We start from the raw sequence: 22079 nt of genomic DNA, 5'->3' as shown, positions 1-22079 counted from the left end.
AGTATCCACATAACAACGGCAACACAAAAGGTAAATGACGTTGATGCAACTAGTGACTTGCCTGAAAAAAGGACACAAAATGAAACAAAAATATAACTAATAAGCCATGCACTTTCTATTTTATGTTATCATCAAATGTCTTTCTGTAAATCCAAATTTCATTATTTCACTCATACTTTAATCATTTTTACAGTGGAGCCATGCATGCGGACTCAGAAATGGAGTGTTTTGGCCCGGCGGCCCTATACCTCCGAAAACCAGAAAAGGAGAGAGTAGAGGCTCAAAACCTCCCCTTTGATGCCAAAACAGCGTATTACGTGGTCGAGCCCACTGAGGTGTATGTGCCGGGGAAGCTAGTAAAAAAAGAGGGTGGCAAAGCTATAGTTGAAATTAAGGGCGGGAAGGTATGTAGACATCTATTCTCATATAATACAATATATATGTAAAGTAAATGAGTGGTAACATATCCTCACACTTTATTTCATAATGGTACTGCACATTCTTAGAGCTAATTGTGTTGTTTTGTTGCAGACTCTCACTGTGAAGGATGATGACATCTTCCCCATGAACCCTCCAAAGTTTGATAAGATTGAGGACATGGCCATGATGACCCACCTCAGTGAACCCTCTGTGCTATATAACCTCAAAGACCGTTATGCAGCATGGATGATCTATGTAAGACCAGTTTAGATATTAAGTATAAGATTAGGTGTATACAGTATATACATGTATGTATAAAGGTGATATGTAATATATATGTGCTCTCCCTAAACAGACCTACTCAGGGCTGTTCTGCGTCACTGTGAACCCCTACAAGTGGCTCCCAGTGTATGACTCAGTGGTTGTACAAGGATACAGAGGCAAAAAGAGGATTGAGGCTCCACCCCACATCTTCTCCATCTCGGACAACGCCTATCAGTTCATGCTCCAAGGTATCAGTCAGTTTTAAAGCTACTGTGTGTCCAGAATAGTAAGTCTACATGAGGAGCTAGTCTTTGCAGTGTATTGTGACACCGACTGCTGTAATATAAAAAATATAATGCAATAGTACTGTTTAAGATGTTCAAATTTTATTCTCTCAACAGATCGTGAGAATCAGTCAATCCTGATTACGTAAGTCAATTCTAAAGAGAGATAATTAGGATTTGTTATTACTGCACTGTATTATATCTGATTTACACTAACACACATGTCGTATAATTGTCTGCATTGTAGCGGAGAATCCGGTGCGGGAAAGACTGTCAACACCAAACGTGTCATCCAGTACTTTGCGACAATCGCAGTGGCTGGAGGAAAAAAAACTGCTGAGCCAGTAGCTGGAAAAATGCAGGTAAATAATGTGATATTCTGTGCGTGTGTATGGTGTCTATGAAAGTGTAAATACAAACATGTCATGTAACTTTATTTAAGGGGTCGCTGGAGGATCAAATCATTGCAGCCAACCCTCTGCTGGAGGCTTATGGTAACGCCAAAACTGTGAGGAATGACAACTCATCCCGCTTTGTAAGTTTAAGTTAATAAGAATCTTGCTCCTTTCAAATAGTGTCTGCTTTTAAGATGGTCTGCTGCCCTCACTATTCTTTGTTTGTTTTTCTTTGTAGAATATATTGCAATATTAGAATTTAGAAGCATGCTGTTTTTTGTTTGTTTTTTTTGTACTGAATAATGTTTTGGTAGGTTAATATGACTTTATCATTTAACTCTCTGTGTAGTGTGAGTGGAAAGACCTCCAGTAGGATTTTAATCTATCATTTACCACCAAGTATAAACCTGTGTACTAGCAGAGTGAGTCACAAACATGCCCGCACTGATAACTGCATTCCTCTGCAGGGTAAATTCATCAGAATCCATTTTGGAACAACTGGAAAGTTGGCTTCAGCTGATATTGAAACATGTAAGCCTCCAGCCCATCGTTATATCCAGAAGGTTTAATAAAAGTATAAACTGTAATCCACCTTATCTCCTTGTTTTAAAGATCTGCTGGAGAAGTCTCGTGTGACGTTCCAGCTGTCTGCTGAGAGGAGCTACCACATCTTCTATCAGCTCACGACAGGCCACAAACCTGAGCTGATAGGTGAGACATTTAGCTATATATATCATTTTATAGAATAAATGCATGCTCCACACAAGTCTGTATAATGAAATGCAAAAAACATCTTTCAGAGAGTCTCCTTATCACCACCAACCCGTATGACTTCCCCATGATCAGTCACGGTGAAATCACTGTCAAGAGTATCAATGACGTTGAAGAATTCATCGCCACTGATGTGAGTACACACTCTGCAAAATCCAACACATTAAAAGTTACACTTTAATTGATTAAATACTGCACATACTGTAACGGTTCCTCAGATATCATAATGATGTCCTGTCAGAGCAGTCAATAACATAAAGTGAAGACACGACAACTTTATTTATAAATACATTTTTTACACAGATGTAGGTTTAAGGTGCTGTTCAAATAAGATAAAATAACACAATACAAAAGGAAAATTCAATTTAAAGTAAAAACACTATCATCAACAGCATCATAAGGTAAAAGGAGATGAAAGTTAAAAAAAATGAGCATAAATAAACCAAAAGAATGAAAGTTGTAATAATAATACAGTACCGTATTTTCCGCACTATAAGGCACAGCGGATTATAAGGCGCACCTTCAATGAATGGCCTATTTTAAAACTGTTTTCATATATAGGGCGCACCGCATTATAAGGCGCATAGAATATAAACTACTGTAGTGGCTGGGGTTGCGTTATGCATCCACTAGACGGAGCTGCGCTAAAGGGAATGTCAACAAAACAGTCAGATAAGTTAGTCAGTCAAACTTTATTAATAGAATACAAACCAACGTTCTGACAACTCCGTTCACTCCCAAAACAAGTTAGTGCATTCACAATACGGTACCGTACGTACCGGTAGTGGTGTGGGACTGGAATTCCCCTTTACCGTTTTTACCGCTGTTACTTCGGCGACGCCCCCTGACTACGGTAGCCATAATTAACCAATATTGATCCATATATAAGGCGCATCGGATTATAAGGCGCACTGTCGGTTTTTGAGAAAATTAAAGGCTTTTAGGTGCGCCTTATAGGAAGATACGGTAATAATAAGTCATTGGATTTTAACAACATTCAGTTAAAGTGTTTGAGAACAATAAGGTTTTTGCCTTGGATTTAAAAACTGCAGTGGTTTGGGGTTTCCTAAGAAGGACAAACATAAATAACAAAGAAAAATGTTACAATAAATCTGTATTTTTCATGATCCATTCGGCAGACTGCCATCGACATCCTGGGCTTCACTGCAGAAGAGAAGTCAAGCATCTACAAGCTGACAGGAGCTGTGATGCATCATGGAAACATGAAGTTCAAGCAGAAGCAGCGTGAAGAGCAGGCTGAGCCTGACGGCACTGAGGGTAAATGCTGGAGCAAAAATTCTAAATATCAGACCTGTACAATTAACTAATCATTACTAATATACTGTAATGTTTTTTCCCACTGCATACATTTCACAGAGTTCTCCTGTTATACTGTGTACTTGTTTATTCAATCATGCTTCCACAACTAAGAATGATGGACAAAAGTTAGGGTGTCTCAGCTTATCCTTAAGATGGAGGTTTTGGCTGATGAGAATAACAATACCTGGGCTACTCTACACTAAGCCTATTGTCACAGTGACCTGGCGCTGCATCACCCATCACCTTTTTAATTTATTAGCATCACCGAGGAAAGTCGAGGAAAGTGTGTAATCTTTGTGTTCTCTGTTTTCATCAGAGGCTGATAAAATCGCCTACCTCATGGGCCTGAACTCTGCTGATATGCTCAAGTCGTTATGTTACCCAAGAGTCAAGGTTGGCAACGAAATGGTGGTTAAAGGTCAAACTGTGCCACAGGTACTTTACATTAAAGTATTAGTTTACAAACATAATTGTGTTAATCAATATAAAAGCACCACGTGTTCTGTATAACCAAAACTACAACTCTTTTAATCTTTAGGTGCACAACTCTGTTATGGCTCTCTCCAAAGCTGTCTATGAGAAAATGTTCTTGTGGATGGTCTTCAGAATTAATGAGATGTTGGATACCAAGCAGGCAAGAAGCTATTTCATCGGTGTCCTGGATATTGCTGGGTTTGAAATCTTTGATGTGAGTTTTGTGACACTGTTTTGTTTTTGATAATGATAATGATGATGATGATTTTGTGGTTGAGGAAGTAACTTTGACTTGTTACAAATTAAGTTCAACAGCTTGGAGCAGCTGTGCATCAACTTCACCAATGAAAAACTGCAACAGTTTTTCAACCACCACATGTTTGTCCTGGAGCAAGAGGAGTACAAGAAAGAGGGAATTGAATGGGTGTTCATTGATTTTGGTATGGACTTGGCTGCCTGTATTGAGCTGATTGAGAAGGTACTACAAGAGACATTTGTTACAGTGATGAAAAAATAATGGTCCTCACTATTAAAGGGCTGTACATAAATGTACTTTTTTCTCATTTGTGTTATCGGTAACAGCCAATGGGCATCTTCTCCATCCTTGAAGAGGAGTGCATGTTCCCCAAGGCAACAGACATGACCTTCAAGAACAAAATGTATGACCAGCATCTTGGAAAAAATGCTATCTTCCAGAAACCCAAACCTACCAAAGGCAAAGCTGAGGCCCATTTCTCCCTGGTGCACTATGCCGGCACTGTTGACTACAATGTCAATGGCTGGCTTGATAAGAACAAAGACCCTCTGAATGACTCAGTTGTTCAGCTCTACCAGAAGTCTTCCACCAAACTGTTGGCTCACCTCTTTGCATCACATGCCTCAACAGAAGGTAGAGTCTTTTTTATATTTAAGGTACACAACATGTAGAACTGAAGCAAATGTACTGTATCATAGTTATGTTAACTAGACATCACCAGTACATTTTAATGTCAAGTTTTATCTACAGGAATAAAGGATTATTCAGAGTAACCCCCAAACAATTTAAGATACTTTAAAAACTATATTTAGCAACATCAGTACCATTATACTTGGAAATAATTTATGTGCCAAAATGAGAATGCAAAATGAAAATAAACTTGTAAATTCTTTTTACAGAGGGCAAAAGTACAAAGAAGGTGAAGAAGGGTGGCTCCTTCCAGACAGTATCAGCCCTCTTCAGGGTATTTTTTATTTTCACAAACATATTTCATGGTCACTTTTGAACACATATATAAATAACCGCGCAGGTGATGAATAATGGAACTAAGCTTTACACAAGAAACATGCATGTAGTGCACCAGTGACTTGTTAATGCCATTTCATAGCAGGCCAGGTTTGTTACCTGAATGTATATCGCTGCAGAGCTACTGTAACTGATGTGTTGATCTTCAACATGGGTGGTCTGGGTTCAGTCTCATGAATTGATTATCTTATCCTGATTATCTGTAAAACATTTATTAGTGAAAAAGAGGTAAAAGTAAAAACATACATTTACATCAGTTCAGGCACACCACAGAACCTCTCCCTTTCAAGCATCACAAACTAAATCTTCTGTTTCTATTTTTTATGCTGCCATCTTAAAGTTATAAAGTGTTGTCATGTCAGTGTCAAGACTTTGGGGAAAATGTTAATTCTAAAAGTTTTGTCCATCAACAGGAAAACCTGAGCAAGCTGATGACCAACTTAAGAAGCACTCACCCACACTTTGTGCGCTGTTTGATTCCCAATGAAACAAAAACACCAGGTACGCCCCTAAAAAAGTTGTGTGTATAGCTGTTTCTAATATGAACTCCTAACAATGTTCGACCTTTCACACATGTAGCACACAACAGAAGGTTTTTCATGTCACAAGGGCTCTCACTTACTTGAAATACTCTCGTTTGGTAACGATTTTGGCTTCGGCCTTTAATGTCAGAACTTCCTGAATCCTGTCATGTCTCCAGATGGACATTTTCATTGCTGTCTTTGTGTAATTGACCCTTATTTTTCACCCTCGGATGTTTGTTTTCTTCTGGTTTTGCACAAGCTACATACACCCACTCGTTCACTGTGAATTCTACGAATAGTTAGGTGCTCTCTTCACATGTTGGCTCAGTTGGACATTACAGTGAATTTGTCATAGGGCGCTGGCATGGTTAAGTCCATGTAATGTCCAATCCAACTGATTCAGCTCTCTGAGCACAAACAGCTCCTCCAGGTCATGTCTAGGTAATTTCAGGTCTGCAGTGCATGTCTGAAAGGAACGTATGACTAACAGAAGCCTCATATTCCTCACAACAATTACAATGGGGGAGGTGTTTATGAACTCTTAGCTTCTTTAGTTTATCTACTGTATGGTTAGCCGTTCTGTTCCACAGTTGCTGTTACAAAGCAGGCAGATGTTTGCAAATAACACCTCCTTAGCACCTCTGACCTGTGCAGGGGCTTCATGTCCATAACCTTGGGTGTTCTTGTTACTGTTTAAGGTCTCATAGAGAACTTCCTGGTTATCCACCAGCTGCGGTGTAATGGCGTGCTGGAAGGTATCAGGATCTGCAGGAAAGGTTTCCCCAGCAGAATCCTCTACGGTGACTTCAAGCAGAGGTGCAGTAGCTATCTCTGTCAGGCCACTTTTGCTGACTCTGTGCTATCAATGATCTGATCTAAGTAATTCCTTTCAGATACAAAGTATTGAATGCTAGCGTCATCCCTGAGGGACAGTTCATCGACAACAAGAAGGCCTCAGAGAAACTGCTGGAATCCATAAACGTGGATAAAACACAGTACAGATACGGCCACACCAAGGTAAAGAGCATACTTAATTACAATCATGACATAATGGCATTATTTTGTAGCATGAAACAAAAAAATAACATTTTGGTAATTTATTGTTATTAAAACTGTCATCAGGTATTCTTCAAGGCTGGAATTCTGGGAATGCTTGAGGAGATGAGGGATGAGAAACTGGTTGAGCTGGTCACAATGACTCAGGCTCTCTGCAGAGGTTTCCTGATGAGACGAGAATTTGCCAAAATGATGGAGAGAAGGTGGGCTTCATTTTGATATATACAGATATTGTATCTATAGATACTGTATGTAGTCTGCATTAGCTTGTGCAGGTTAAATGTTTAAGCAGCATGTTCTTCATACTTCCAGTAAATATAATTTTGGATGCAGTTACTGGATGAGCTGTTGAAGAGTCTGAGTCAGTGTATGGGGATATGTAGGGCTGCTTCAAATTGATAGCTCCTGGCTGATACTGAATTCAGTTCAGTATAGGTCTGACATCCTAATGAGATCCAGGGAGACATAGTCTGCTCTTCTAGCTTAGCAGTCTATAGGAATAAATGAATGATATATTTTCCATCTAAAGTCCTCATAGTTACTGAATTCACAGTTTTATTTATCCTAATACTCCAAAATAAGTCAAGCAAAAGAAATATTAGACTGGATGGAATTGTTTCTCATTTGCCGTCCGTCAGTACCGTGGCAAGTGCAAGCTGCTGGGCAGACTACTCAAGGGCAAGTGTTTCCCTAATTATCTCCCTGACACAAGAGGAGCCTTTTACGTGTGCTGCATCCTCTTTATTTTGATTACCTAGTTTGAACTCTTTTATATAGGGACTAGGAGGAGAGTGTGTTAGTGTGTTCGCAGGAGCGGTTGCTGGATCAGAGACAGTTTGATACTGTACCTTGAGTTACAGTTATATGTGAAGCAGTGTAACATCAGGAACTTAAAATAAATGTGTTGTAGGCTGTGGGCAGTGTTTTCATAGTGAGTCAGGGTCAGGTTTCAGGCTCAAGCAGCATCAGCTCTTGGTAACAGTAGAGACTTTCTAATGACTGTAAATCTTTACCTAATGCTGGGCAGACACTACACGAGAATCAGGCCAATATGGGACAGATACCGCCTCTCAACAATACTCAGTAAAGCCCTAATATTTTTGATGGTTCTTAAGATCATCTTGCCAGACGTTCCTGTGGTGTGAGTTATGTTAAAAGTGATTATTACTTTACATGATCAGCTCAGAAGTTGAACCTTGCAGCACTGGTTTAGTATTAAATGTCCAATTTCTACGATGTGATATCCTGTTGTGTGAGGGGAACACAGAGGTTTCAAGATTAGCTGAGATTAGGTTTGCACTTGTTTAAAGGTGTACTGTGTTATGAAAATTGATGATTATCACACCATGTCCAATTGCTTAAAAAAAAGGCAACTGGAAGGAGAATCTCAACTGTGTTATTTTAAAAAGGGAGACTTTTTACACATACATCCATTTAAAAAGTGGTTTCAAGTTTCAATTATAGTAATAAAACGTTTGTTCAACCAAAGATAGGCCTTCTTTTGCCATTAGTTTAAGGGTCATTCTGACTGATGATAATAATTCTGTAAAACCTTGATACAATGAAACCGTGGTATTTTCTGAGACGGTTATCGTACCATGAAAATCTCATACCGTTGCAACCCTAGTTGAGATTCAAAATAAATGTTTTAGTGTGGGCAGGCTAAACTGGAGTTATTGATGAGATAAACCACATGAACTCTTTCCTGCATTAGAGGAAAGAGCATAGGAGAGGTGGTTACACTAAGACATCATTGAAGTCAACTTTCCGCAACAGAAGCACGTTTCTGGAATGCTAAATAGTTGATATTTAATGTTAGGACCCAAAAAGGGATGCAAGGGTGGCAGCAGTAAGAAACAATATCACCTAACTGTCCTATTATTTTACAGTTGTATGTGTGTGTGTATGTGTGTGTGTCTACTGTAAAACAGGAGAAGAGGAAACATTCTGACGTTTCTGTCTTGTCCACCAGGGAAGCTATTTACACCATCCAGTACAACATCCGCTCATTCATGAATGTCAAAACCTGGCCATGGATGAAGCTGTACTTCAGAATAAAGCCCCTGCTGAAGAGCGCAGAGATTGAGAAAGAGATGGCACAAATGAAAGAGGACTTTGAAAAGATGAAAGAGGAGCTAGCAAAGACTCAGGCTAAGAAGAAAGAACTGGAGGAGAAGATGGTGTCTCTGCTGCAAGAGAAGAATGACTTGCAACTACAAGTTCAGTCTGTAAGTTAAAAAGAAAGAAGGGATTACTTTTCCAGTGATCCTGGTTTTTAAAGTTCAGTAATGATCATTTTGATTTTATGTCATATCAAATCTAGGAAGCTGAAAACCTCAGTGATGCAGAAGAAAGGTGTGAGGGGCTCATTAAAGCAAAAATCCAGCTTGAGGCCAAAGTCAAAGAGACGTCCGAGAGACTGGAGGATGAGGAGGAAGTGAATGCTGAGCTGACTGCAAAGAAGAGGAAGCTGGAGGATGAGTGCTCTGAGCTGAAGAAAGACATTGATGACTTGGAGCTCACCCTGGCTAAAGTGGAAAAGGAGAAACATGCCACTGAGAACAAGGTTTATGTCTCTTATTTCACTTAAATAAACTGTGGTTATTAGAAATACACACTCTGATTACGTATTAAATAATTGTTTTTATATGAACTGTTAAGGTTAAAAACCTGATTGAGGAAATGGCATCTCTAGATGAGACCATTGCCAAGCTGACCAAAGAGAAGAAAGCCCTCCAAGAGGCCCAACAGCAGACCCTCGATGATCTGCAGGCAGAGGAAGACAAAGTCAACTCTCTGACGAAGGCTAAAGCCAAGCTTGAGCAACAAGTGGACGATGTAAGAGGCTGCACATTTGTTCAAAACAAGTGCACCAAAGTTTTTTTACATTTCCACTGATAGACATTTAACTGTTTGTGAATGTACTAGCTTGAAGGTTCTCTGGAGCAAGAAAAGAAGCTCCGTATGGACCTTGAGCGAGCCAAAAGAAAGCTTGAGGGGGATCTTAAACTGGCCCATGAAACCATAATGGATCTGGAGAATGACAAGCAGCAGTCTGAGGAGAAAATAAAGAAGTATGTAATCATAAAAACTTAATTTATAACTTCCACAATTCCCCCAAATAATAATGTGCATCTAACATTTTTATTATTTTTGCTAACAAAGGAGGGACTTTGAGATAAGTCAGCTTCTTGGCAAGATAGAAGATGAACAGTCAGTTGGTATTCAGCTTCATAAGAAAATCAAGGAACTGCAGGTAATGTGTAATTATGTGTTTTGGGGTTGTGACATGGAAATATGTAAAATGCAGGACTGTCATTTAGAAATCATTAATAACAGTGCAACATTAGCTAGCTAGCTAGTCACTGAGACATTAGCATTCTACTAGTGATTTTTTTGTCATGTTTGTTATAAAGAAAAGGACCATAATACATAGAAACAACCCTAAACCAAGATAATGCAATGGTTATTGTAATTTTTAAATCTTTATTAACAAAGAAAATGCTCCATTTGTGAGTTTGTGTTTTTGCTTACAGATGATTTTTCATAAAACTTAGTCTGGAGTGTGTCTTGGAAAAACCTCTGTTTGGAGGGCCTCAAAACCTACACCTCTGTCCAAACAATAATCGGGATACTGTGATGTGAACGTGCAAAACAGAGTAGTAGGGCTAAGTGGGAGGGGCAAGTGGTGTATTGGGATTGAACCTTTGTCATAGACTGAAAAAAGCAAAGTCAAACCTTATACATTGGAAATAAAGCTTGACACACAGGCCATTTGAACATAGCTTTGTATCTTTTTTGCATCACAGGCTCGTATTGAGGAGCTGGAGGAAGAGATTGAGGCTGAGCGAGCTGCTCGGGCCAAGGTGGAGAAGCAGAGGGCTGACCTCTCCAGGGAACTTGAGGAGATCAGCGAGAGGCTCGAAGAAGCTGGCGGAGCGACAGCTGTTCAGATCGAAATGATCAAGAAGCGCGAGGCCGAGTTTCAGAAGCTACGTCGTGATCTCGAAGAGTCCACCCTGCAGCACGAGGCCACCGCTGCAGCTCTCCGCAAGAAGCAAGCTGACAGCGTGGCAGAGCTGGGAGAACAGATTGATAACCTCCAGAGAGTCAAACAGAAGCTGGAGAAAGAGAAAAGCGAATACAGGATGGAGATCGATGACCTCACAAGCAATATGGAGTCTGTCTCAAAATCAAAGGTGAAATTTACAAATGTACTAAATATTCTATAAAGGAAAATAACTACCACAATTTGTTTTTCATCATCAGAAGCTTAATGATATATCATATAGTTCACTTAAAGGGCCAGTGTGTAATATTTGGCATGGTTTATTGTCAATCTGAATCTGAATCTGAATATTCTACCCATTAATATGTTTATACAAGTGTATAATCGCTATAAAATAAAATTCGTTTGGTTTTCGTAGCCTTATAATTATGCTTTTATATATATATATATATATATATATATATATATATATATATATAGCAAGGGCCTTGCTTTAGAGAGGTCGCCATCTTGCGCCGCCATGCATGTACGGCAGACCGAGCGGACAATCCAGCCAGCCAGAGAACGTGTTTCGCGTGTATAAATAAACCAAGGAAGACAGCGGAAGGAAGGAAGAAGGAGGAAGAAACAGCAGAGAGTGTTAGTAGCTCGTCAATGGAGAGTAGTGAAAAGTTTTTTTAGTTATAAAGTTTGCGAATGGACCACACATACCATGCAACAGGAGATAATGAACCCGAACTGTCATCTGCGAGGAAAAGAAGAGGCAACTTCACTCCTTGTGATGCACTCTCTGCGGCACTTTTCCTCCTGATGATATATCTCCCCAACAATGGTAGCAGTAGCACCGAATCCCATTCTGTGCATTCAGCCTCTCTTCTCACCCGCTCAGCATCAAACACATGGAGTTCCTCATCTGTATGCTCCGACTCAAACAGGTATGGCTCTGGGTCCGCTACAAGAAACTCTTCAAAATCGCGTTCAAAGTCATCCATTGCAGCTACTATAGTCCGGAGATATTGCTAGGTTAAATAAACAGCTGAGCACTGTTTACCGGCTACGCTGTCAGTCAGTGTGCGGGCTGGAGATTGCCGGAGCAGAGAGGGGAGGGGGTCCCCACTCGGTATGGTAAACGAGTAGCCTATGTGTGTATGAAGTGTGTCTGTTACGCCAGAAGAGTCAGAGTTTGGGACGGAGTCTTTTGCCCCCTTGAGTGTTACCAGAGTTTTTGGAGTGCTCAAATAAACTGGCCTTTTTCCCAAACGCTCCTCTGGTCTCCTGCGCGTGAGGGATTCATTACAATATCGTAACATGGTTTAGCTTTCTAAATAAACATTCACCTCGTTGCAAGATAGACCTACTCCTGAAAAGCTTGTGCGCAAGGCTTTTTGTCCCTACGAGGCCGCCGTCATTTACCCGACGGGAGGGGTGAGCAAGTGAGCCCTGCAATCTAGAATTTGACCACTGATGTCACTGTTTTCAACCCATTTTACACACTGGCCCTTTAACATTATTTTGATTTGTGTCCGCAGGCTAATCTGGAGAAAATGTGCCGTACTCTTGAGGATCAGCTAAGTGAACTCAAGTCCAAGAATGACGAGCATGTGCGTCAGTTAAATGAAGTGAATGTTCAAAGATCAAGACTGACAACTGAAAATGGTGAGTTTGACATCTGGGATGAGAATGATAAAATCACTAGAACCTGAAAACTGTTTATGAAAACATCACAGTTAAGCACTAATCATAAACAAACATAGATGTTGAATAACTTTCCTATAATCCAATATTTCCAATCAGCGGAATTTGGTCGTCAGTTGGAGGAAAAAGAGTCTCTTGTTTCCCAGCTTACGAGGGGAAAAATGGCTTATATTCATCAAATTGAGGAGCTCAAAAAGCACCTTGAGGAGGAAGTTAAGGTGCTGCATTATGCTTCTATTTAATTGGCCATAAATAATCTCATGTACTTAGTTAGAAAAAAATAATTGATTTTTCCACATTATGTATTTTGTCATTATTAGGCCAAGAACGCCCTGGCTCACGCTGTTCAGTCAGCTCGTCATGACTGCGACCTGCTCAGAGAGCAGTATGAGGAGGAGCAGGAGGCCAAATCTGAGCTGCAGCGTGGCATGTCCAAGGCTAACAGCGAGGTGGCTCAGTGGAGAGCCAAATACGAGACTGATGCCATTCAGCGCACTGAGGAGCTGGAGGAGGCCAAGTAAGTGAGAGAAGATAACTCTCTTTAGTACAAACATTATTAATGTTCCCTCCACTGTAACACTAAACACACTTTAAGTTTGTTGTTTACATCAGAGCTTTAGTTGTTACCACATGCATCAGTTCCTTAACTCATCGTGACATATTTTTGCAGGAAAAAGCTTGCCCAGCGTCTTCAGGATGCAGAGGAATCCATCGAGGCTGTGAATGCAAAGTGTGCCTCTCTGGAAAAGACCAAACAGAGACTGCAGGGTGAAGTGGAGGACATGATGATTGATGTGGAGAGAGCTAATGCTCTGGCTGCTAACCTCGACAAGAAACAAAGGAACTTTGATAAGGTCAGATGCTACTGTCTCAACACATGGTTTTGACTTGTTCACCTGAGGGGACAAAAACAACAACAGTTTGTTCTGTACATGTTCAGGTTCTTGCAGAGTGGAAGCAGAAGTATGAAGAGAGTCAGGCAGAGCTGGAGGGAGCTCAGAAGGAAAGCCGCTCATTGAGCACTGAGATGTTCAAGCTGAAAAATTCATATGAAGAAGCTCTGGACCACCTGGAGACCCTGAAGAGAGAGAACAAGAACCTGCAACGTAAGACATTGATGATTGTTGACATTAAATTTTTACGAAATATGTGACACATTCAAGAATGATGAAAAACAAAATCAAATTTGGTGCAAACATCCACTATAAATAAAGTGATGAAAATTTGGTGATCAAAGGTCAAAGTCACTGTGACCTCACAAAACATGTTTTTGGCCATAACTCAAGGATATAATAGGACATAATGATGAAGTGATGACATGTTATCTCCAAAAGGTCAAAGGTTAACTTCACTGTGACATTATAATGTCACAAAAAAAAAAACACTTTTTCTTCCATTATTAAACACCATATCTCAGAAACAGAAGGGGAGATTTGGTCAGATACTAAATTGGTGACACTAATCTTGGCGTTCAGCTTGAAACTGTGCTGAATGTACTGTATAGATGTTCTGTGCTGCAGAGGGGAAGATGTGTGTGAAGCATCCGTGTTTTTACAGACATGGATGTGAACTGTAACTGCAACTTGACTGATTTGTTCAGACATACAACCGCAAAGCAGTAATTCTATTTTTTTTTTCTCAACAGAGGAAATCAGCGATTTGACTGAACATATTGCTGAATCAGGAAAAACAATTCACGAACTGGAAAAGGCGAAGAAGACAGCAGAGATTGAGAAAGCAGAAGTCCAGACTGCTCTTGAGGAGGCAGAGGTATTTACAGGGTTCCTACGCAAGTATGGAAAGTATGGAAAAGTATGGAAATAAATTTGATCAATTTCCAGGTATTAAAAGGTATGGAAAATGAAAAATAAAGTATGGAAAAATATTTGTTTCCAGACTATTACCACTGTTCTAAAATACTGTTTTCTAAAATAGAAAATTAGGTATTTCCAAAAATAATTTAATCAATCCGGATCGTGTTTTATGCTGGGCCAGGCACAGTTTGTGTGAGAGCAAACGTCTCAGAAAACATACCGCCCCTTTTACCTGATTGACAAGTGGTATATCCAGTCCGCTATGTGCTGCACTATGTAGAGGAGAGGAGAGAGCTCTGTCTTACCTCTTCATAAACTAAAGTCATATTATTTTGCGCGACAGACGCTTCATATAATAACAATATACTATTTATGGTGTTATGTCATTGTGTCATTTCTGTCTCTACATGGTCACGCATTAACAATTCTCCTCTGCTCTCTGTATCGCGCACGGCGGAGTTCCACCACACACACAGGTGAGCACGCTAGACCGGCTCGGGCCGCATTTTCCTGACCAAACCTGACCCAGAGCCCGGTGCAGTTTGTCAGCCAACAAAGTTATTGTTATGGACAGTGTGTAAATAACCAGCAACAAACGCACAGACAAACACGCTGCTCGCACAGCAGCACAGCATGGCACTCTTGGTGATGAGCTTGTGTTGCCTACGTTGTCACGTAAATAACAACTTCCAGCATTTAAATAGGTCATAGCACAAAACAGCAGCATGTCATGTGACTTTTTACTTTTATTATATTCAATAAAATTGTATGTTCCTAAATCTTGAGACACCTCATATGTAAGCTAGACAGACATTTCACCTGCTCATTACTGTGCACAAATGTACTGTATGTACTTAGTCCTAAAGAGCCCTTCTGGTGTCAGTAGATACATAGAAACATCCCAGCAGGCTGTGCTTTGCAAGCATACAAAAAAGTTTCACACATGTGAAAATTATTTTTCACCTCCGATTCACCTATGATTCACCTCCGCTGCTACAACTCCATCCTAGGGGAAACAATGCTGTGTGCGTTTTGTGCAACAGGTGGATGTGGTAGTCTACTGGTAGAGTAGAGAGAGCTAAGTAGCGTTGAAGTAGAGTAGAGCAGGGCAGAGAGATGGAAGCAAAATATATTAAACCCGGTGTTAATACAGCAGAACTGGAGAGGGTGAAAAATAAATAGAGGTGGGCATGGCTCAAGTAGGTGCAAAATTATAGACGGAGTGATTGACAAAGATCCCCGAATTAAGCTACAATACATGACGTATGTTGTTTTAATTAATAAATACAGTGTGAATAAAGATTACATAACATAAAAATAACTGCAGTCTTTGTTATTTGATAGGCGCTTAAATTAAACAATGTTTATAGGGCAAGTAAAAACTGACTTCGGGCAAGTAGATCTCCGACCAACTTGCCCGACCGGGCAAGTGAAAAAAAACCTTAGCTTTGAACCCTGCATCGCCAACATGGGGGACAAGGTGATTCTGAGCCACATGAAAGGAAAAAACACCGACGTCTCGTTACTGCATCGCTTGCACCGAGAATCCCCACCTTTTGCCTCAGCCCAGACATTGAACTTACCTGAGTTTTTATTTGCATGCCATTATGGTACTTGGCTACAATCGCCTATTAAGAATAATTAAATATGATGTGAAATATGATACACTGATATATTTACTCAGATGTCACATATTCTCTGAAGAAAAAAAAAAACAACCGCCAAGAAGTCTGGAAATTAGGGTATGGAAAAGTATGGAATTTTGAAATTCCAAATGTGTAGGAACCCTGTATTTTAAAAGAGTTGTATACAAAGAAAAAGACAGACAAGAAACTATGGACATGAGAATTTTAGTCTTGATCCAAATACTGCAACTTCCTGTTTACTTAATACTTTATTCTGACATTTCCACCATATATTTTATTTTATAGGCTACACTGGAGCATGAAGAATCAAAGATCATTCGTATCCAGCTGGAGCTCACCCAGGTGAAGAATGAAATTGACAGAAAACTTGCAGAGAAGGATGAAGAGATTGAGCAGATCAAGAGGAACAGCCAGAGAGTGATTGAGTCCATGCAGACTACTTTGGATGCTGAGGTCAGGAGCAGGAACGAAGCCCTGAGAGTCAAGAAGAAGATGGAGGGAGACCTCAATGAGATGGAGATTCAGCTGAGCCATGCCAACCGCCAGGCAGCTGAAGCCCAGAAACAACTGAGAAATGTGCAGGGACAGCTTAAGGTAGGACATAAATATGCAACATATAAATGCAAACAAAAATACAACTATATGGCTCAAACAAATTTAAATTTGTAAATGTAATTTGTATTATTTGACTTCAGGATGCCCAACTGCACCTTGATGAAGCCCTCAGAGTTCAGGCAGACATGAAGGAGCAGGTTGCCATAGTGGAGCGCAGGAACAACCTGATGCTGGCTGAGATCGAGGAGCTGAGAGCTGCACTGGAGCAGACGGAGAGAAGCCGCAAAGTAGCTGAACAGGAGCTGGTTGATGCCAGTGAGCGTGTGGGACTGCTGCACTCTCAGGTATGATGATACCTATGTGGTGTACAGACTGTATAAAGTACTGCATAACGTAATACAATAAACTAAATGTACCTCACAATTTGTTTTTTCCTTCAGAACACAAATCTCATAAACACTAAAAGGAAGCTGGAGGCTGACCTTGTCCAGATCCAAGGTGAGGTGGAAGATGCTGTGCAGGAAGCAAGAAATGCTGAAGAGAAGGCCAAGAAGGCCATCACTGATGTGAGTCCTGTTTATGTATTCGAGCATGTACTCACTGCTTCATTAAAAGTTCCTGCCGTAATGTCATTTTTAGTAGAAATGTTTTATAATGTATAATTTTGTTCATTCAAACTGAAGCTGAGAGACTGTTTGCAGGCTTACTGTACAGTCAAGAATCACAGGTAGATAAATAGTGTCTATGTGTTAGGAACCTTTAAAGTTGTTGCCTCTGTTGCACTGAACTGTAACAGTCAGTTAACTCAACAAGTGATGTCAGGGAATTATTTTCATTAAAAAATGTGACCCAAATCAGTGTGGGAATTAAAAAAAAGTGAGATTAACTTTATGGACATTATAATTCCATTATAATTTTAAGTACATTTGTATTGTTTTATTAGGAATGCTCCCTGAAACTCAAAGATTTAAAGCATTGGTCAGAGACCCCTCAGTGGTCTGAGATTCTTCAAATTGAACAGTTTGTTTTTTGTCATTCAGTGTGCAGTGTACTTGTGGGGATGTTTCAGTCTCCAGATTTAGCTGCAGAATTAGCACTCCTCGCTTTCACACTCCTCTTTGGTACAGGCAGCTGCAAACCCAAACACAGGGTGAGTCTGAGTGAGACAGAGGCAGCTGCCCAGAGGAAGAAAAGGCATTGCCTTGTCAGGCTCTGAGATGACATTGTCTTCTGCCTTTTGCTTAGATGCAGTGAATTTTCAGCTTACAGGAGCCTATTACGATACAGTCTCTGACTTTTGTTTGATATATAGTGTTGACAAAAAATGTTTCACAATTCTTACCCATTGTTATTGTAGTTAGCACGCATTAGCACAGAAGGCTAATTTGGCTTATTTTACGATATTACGTGAACATCACTTTTACCCTGAACGTCCTGCTGCACCTCGTTTTAACTCAAGCTCTTTATTTATTTATTCTTTTTAAGGAACTAATACTTAATGGTGCTGAACAGCCAAATATGATTCGATTGACGTAATTCTGAGCTGGATACAACCTTACATTTTATATTCACAGCTACACCACTATCAGTACTATCCTGTAGTAATGCACCCTTTTGTTTTACATTTGGCTAACAAATTAGGCCTCATTTTCCTTGATCATTCTTCTTATTGGCTCTCCTACAATTGCCACATGTTTAGGCAGCCATGATGGCAGAAGAGCTGAAGAAGGAGCAGGACACCAGCGCTCATTTGGAGAGGATGAAGAAGAACCTGGAGGTGACAGTGAAGGACCTTCAGAACCGCCTTGATGAAGCTGAGAATCTGGCTCTGAAGGGTGGCAAGAAGCAGCTCCAGAAACTGGAGGCTAGGGTAAGTTCACTATGGAGGAAAATTATTTTAGTTTTCATTTTGGCTCTGTTCTTGAAATTTGGATGATTGAGGTTAATTGCTGATTGTTTTTTTGTTTTGTTTTTTTTAGCTTTGAGCGTCTTTACACCACCCCACAATTAATTTTCTACTTGTAACAAACAAGTTTACCAACTTCTCAGAAATAAAATCATTGTTTCAAACCTATTTGGTCCTGTCAACATAAAACCTGCACTTTTTATTGTCCAGGTGCGGGAGCTTGAGGCTGAGGTTGATGCCGAGCAGAGACGTGGAGCTGAAGCTGTGAAAGGTGTCCGCAAGTACGAACGCAGAGTGAAGGAGCTGACTTACCAGGTACAGAGAACCAAAACGTAAACATTGTGCACCTTTAAATGTAATTTAGACAGTAACCCAGCTGCTTATTGTCATGTGATATTTCTCTTAGGCATTTCTTTAATTTGTACAGCTGAAGACAAAGTGAATGTAGAATATGTTTCAAACCCCTAGAGGGCACCATCATATGTCTGTAGCACCAGCTGACACACTGAAGTGATACAGAGTAGACCACAACTAAAAATAACCAGTCTACTGTTGCAGCTATAAACACCCACAGTTATGCGCTTATATGAGTATGACCACACGTGTGATATTCATAGATCTTCACAGATTTTCACTGTGAAAAATTTGAAAGAGGATGACCTCTAAGCATGCACTCTCAGTCTTCACAGCCAGCTTGATTGACAGCACTGAAGAAACCCCTGATACATGAAGATATGTAAATGTCTCTGCTGTTGTGCATTAATTCATATCTTCAGTGTGTGTCGGCTGTTTGATAAGATATGCTATACTTTACTGTCTCTGTAGGGAAATTTGTCTTGGACTCAAATGCAGCACACAACACATATTGTTCAGTCGTTCTTGTCAGTCTTTCAGAAGTGGCTTCACTGTGGAAGATGTACTGTATGTAGGAATACACTGTGTGCTCTCCAGTATTTTGAAAGATACTCCTAAAACACAGTGGGATAACAGCGCTCGCTTTAGTGTTGTCTCAAACAGACTATATTGTATACCGCCTCTAGACCGAGGAGGACAGGAAGAACATCGCCCGCCTTCAGGATCTGGTGGACAAGCTGCAGCTGAAAGTGAAATCCTACAAGAGGCAGTCTGAGGAGGCCGTGAGTGTGAAATATTCAACACATGCAACACAAATAGGCGTCACACCAGTAACACCTTTTTCTGACACCAGAGATCTGACAGCACAATGCAGTGTGATTTAATGACTGTGTGGTTTTCATTTCATACAACTGGAGAGATCGTTCATGACGTGACTTCTTTAACTTTATGCTTTTCAGGAGGAGCAGGCCAACACTCATCTGTCCAGATACAGGAGGGTGCAGCATGAGATGGAGGAGGCTCAGGAGCGCGCCGACATCGCTGAGTCTCAGGTCAACAAGCTGAGGGCCAAAAGCCGTGAAATCGTCAGGGTATATAGATTTTAGTTTCTTATCATTCAGCAGTACACTCTGCTGATATTTATATCAGGAGTTTCCGTATCTTTACATGTTGACAGTGTTTAATCACTAACTTCTTGCTGTCTCTTTTATATTGTTTCAAAGGGAAAGGACGCCGAATAATGAGCATCAGTCTTGACAAGACAGTACGAGAAATCATACAATATGGTTTTTTCGTCTGATGTGTCGAGTGTGGAACAAAAAATAAATCTGCAAGCAACTGAACGCCTCTTCTGTGTCATTAATCTGTTTGTTTCACTTCAATCTCACAGCTGGGGCTGACAGAAATCTGAAAAAGGCAAAAAAAAAAAAAAAAAACAGAATTTGAAAATACACCCTCCTCCTGTAGCTCTCACCTCTCTGTCCTAAGTCCCTCCCACCAGATGACCACAGGCATATATACCTGCTTCATACAGTAATGTAGTGCTCCCCATACATTGATTTATTTAATCTTATTCCATTGTAGAGCTGCCCACAGCTCATTTGTTCAAACCCCCCTTGACCCAACAACGACTGGCTAGCCACCTCACAGTCGTTGCCACCTCACCTTGCCTGCTGCTGTGGACTGCTTCACCCAGAGGAGATCATGCAGCAGCTCAGGACACAGAGCCTTGTTTAGCAGCTGTAGCAGCTCGAATTTGGCCAGGGCAATGCTTCCCAGTGCCAGGTGTAGCACAGGGTCTAACCTGTGTAACAGCAGCAACAGAAAGTTTGTTGGGGGTAAGTCGGGGCTGTTTGGTCCCCAAGAACTGGGGTTTGCACTGGCTGGATTTATGTTACTGTGGCTACTGTTCGTCTCTTGGAGCTGCTGCCCATCTCCTCCTAGCAAGGTGGCCTGTAGTGGCGGGGAGTGAGGCAGAGGACACTGTGATTTGAGGTTCTTGCTAATGTTAGCTGGATAAATGTGAACTGCTGCAGCTGTGAGCCTTTAGTTCCAGTTAGCAGAAGGCTAAATTATTAAAAACATTTTCTCTTGTCATATTGACATGTTTTATTTCATTTCTTGTCAGACTCGTTTTTAGCCTTAGTTTTTGATAAGTCAGTCCCCATTTTTGGGTTGCTTTGCAGTGTACTGTAGGCAGTTGTTGCCAATGCTTTTTTTTTGAAGAACATCTGTAGAACAGCGAATAGGAACACCCTTTCTCTGAAATGACCTGTGATTGGCCAAAGTCTCCCATCATTTTTTAAAGCCTGAAAACGGAGTCAAGAGGAGGTGCAGAAGTGTAGTTTTTTCTCAGAGCATTTGAATTACAAAATGCTCAGTTATTATGGGATTTTTGTCCTGTGAAGCCAGAATTTAACTGCCTACCCCAGCTTTAATTCAAAGGATGTATGTTAGTTATACACATACTGTACAATACAAGCAAACAATTCAAATTGAAGGTTACTCAAAGTAAACTGATTTCAAGTGGTGTATTTTGTGTCTAAGTCTGAGCAGGGTATGTGCAGCTTGATCATTCAAAATAACCGCATTGTCAACTGTCAACTGTTACCACCTTGAAGTTCTCCAGGTTACGATAACTGCAAATCTTTGCCTCGTGGTGATAATGTTACTGACAGTCCAGTGACCCTACAGCTTTTTTATGTGCCCCAAAACATATGTTGCACCGTGTCAAGTTGTGATGAAAATAGACCTATTAGTGAACCACAATACTCCTCAGTGATTCCTCAGTGTCTGGACGCAGGGCCACCTCCGCTGAGGTTGGGTAGCAATCACTATAAATCAGTTTATTAGTAATCTTTACAAAGTATAGATGAAATAGAATAAAGAAATAAATCATTCTGCTCTTTACTAAGTAGCAAATGTAGCATAATGAAATTCCAACCTTACTTGACACTTGAGCAGTGTCAAGAATGTCAAAATACATCATGAGAATATACATTTTTCTACCATCAGATATTTTGCCTCACCATTTACACCCACGTAGCTACATCTTTAACATCTCTGGTTGTATTGTTGCATCGTGGGCACATCTGCAAATCAGTGAGCAAGACTGCTCTGTGGTAATACTCCATCTACAGGGTTTTGCAGCAGTGTGGTGAAGTGCTGTGATTTGTCAGGGATTTAAATGACTTAGTCAAAAACAGATGTTCCAAACTGGTTATCTATTTCACTCTGTCAAGCTATATTGTTGATATTAAAGTATAAAACTATATCTATCATACTAGATGAATTCATCCCCATCAGTTAA

General features: G+C 40.4%; 1 protein-coding gene across 1 annotated transcript in view; it reads left to right on the top strand.

The window, feature by feature from the left end:
* The window catches only part of LOC125894095 (myosin heavy chain, fast skeletal muscle-like), a 29624-nt gene extending 9512 nt beyond the window's left edge, over nt 1–20112 (top strand). The window contains exons 5-44 of the mRNA XM_049585280.1: nt 3–30; nt 194–404; nt 532–675; nt 776–932; nt 1086–1113; nt 1216–1330; nt 1411–1503; nt 1831–1894; nt 1976–2074; nt 2164–2267; nt 3274–3412; nt 3771–3889; nt 3993–4142; nt 4236–4406; nt 4511–4817; nt 5084–5148; nt 5624–5711; nt 6433–6550; nt 6628–6751; nt 6857–6993; nt 8763–9018; nt 9114–9356; nt 9452–9628; nt 9719–9864; nt 9956–10046; nt 10600–10989; nt 12329–12455; nt 12594–12712; nt 12815–13011; nt 13165–13348; nt 13435–13600; nt 14140–14264; nt 16240–16548; nt 16650–16853; nt 16950–17075; nt 18209–18379; nt 18626–18730; nt 19456–19551; nt 19729–19860; nt 19993–20112. Of these exons, the coding sequence (XP_049441237.1) occupies nt 201–404; nt 532–675; nt 776–932; nt 1086–1113; nt 1216–1330; nt 1411–1503; nt 1831–1894; nt 1976–2074; nt 2164–2267; nt 3274–3412; nt 3771–3889; nt 3993–4142; nt 4236–4406; nt 4511–4817; nt 5084–5148; nt 5624–5711; nt 6433–6550; nt 6628–6751; nt 6857–6993; nt 8763–9018; nt 9114–9356; nt 9452–9628; nt 9719–9864; nt 9956–10046; nt 10600–10989; nt 12329–12455; nt 12594–12712; nt 12815–13011; nt 13165–13348; nt 13435–13600; nt 14140–14264; nt 16240–16548; nt 16650–16853; nt 16950–17075; nt 18209–18379; nt 18626–18730; nt 19456–19551; nt 19729–19860; nt 19993–20010 (5808 nt within the window). The 5' untranslated portion in view covers nt 3–30; nt 194–200 and the 3' untranslated portion in view covers nt 20011–20112. The remainder of the gene's footprint in view (nt 1–2; nt 31–193; nt 405–531; nt 676–775; nt 933–1085; nt 1114–1215; nt 1331–1410; nt 1504–1830; nt 1895–1975; nt 2075–2163; nt 2268–3273; nt 3413–3770; nt 3890–3992; nt 4143–4235; nt 4407–4510; nt 4818–5083; nt 5149–5623; nt 5712–6432; nt 6551–6627; nt 6752–6856; nt 6994–8762; nt 9019–9113; nt 9357–9451; nt 9629–9718; nt 9865–9955; nt 10047–10599; nt 10990–12328; nt 12456–12593; nt 12713–12814; nt 13012–13164; nt 13349–13434; nt 13601–14139; nt 14265–16239; nt 16549–16649; nt 16854–16949; nt 17076–18208; nt 18380–18625; nt 18731–19455; nt 19552–19728; nt 19861–19992) is intronic.
* Nucleotides 20113–22079: the final 1967 nt, after the last annotated feature.

The sequence above is a fragment of the Epinephelus fuscoguttatus genome, linkage group LG1, assembly GCF_011397635.1.
Source record: "Epinephelus fuscoguttatus linkage group LG1, E.fuscoguttatus.final_Chr_v1".
Lineage (NCBI taxonomy): Eukaryota > Metazoa > Chordata > Actinopteri > Perciformes > Serranidae > Epinephelus > Epinephelus fuscoguttatus.
The sequence above is the reverse complement of the archived record's forward strand: the minus strand, read 5'-3'. Positions and strand labels throughout refer to the sequence as shown.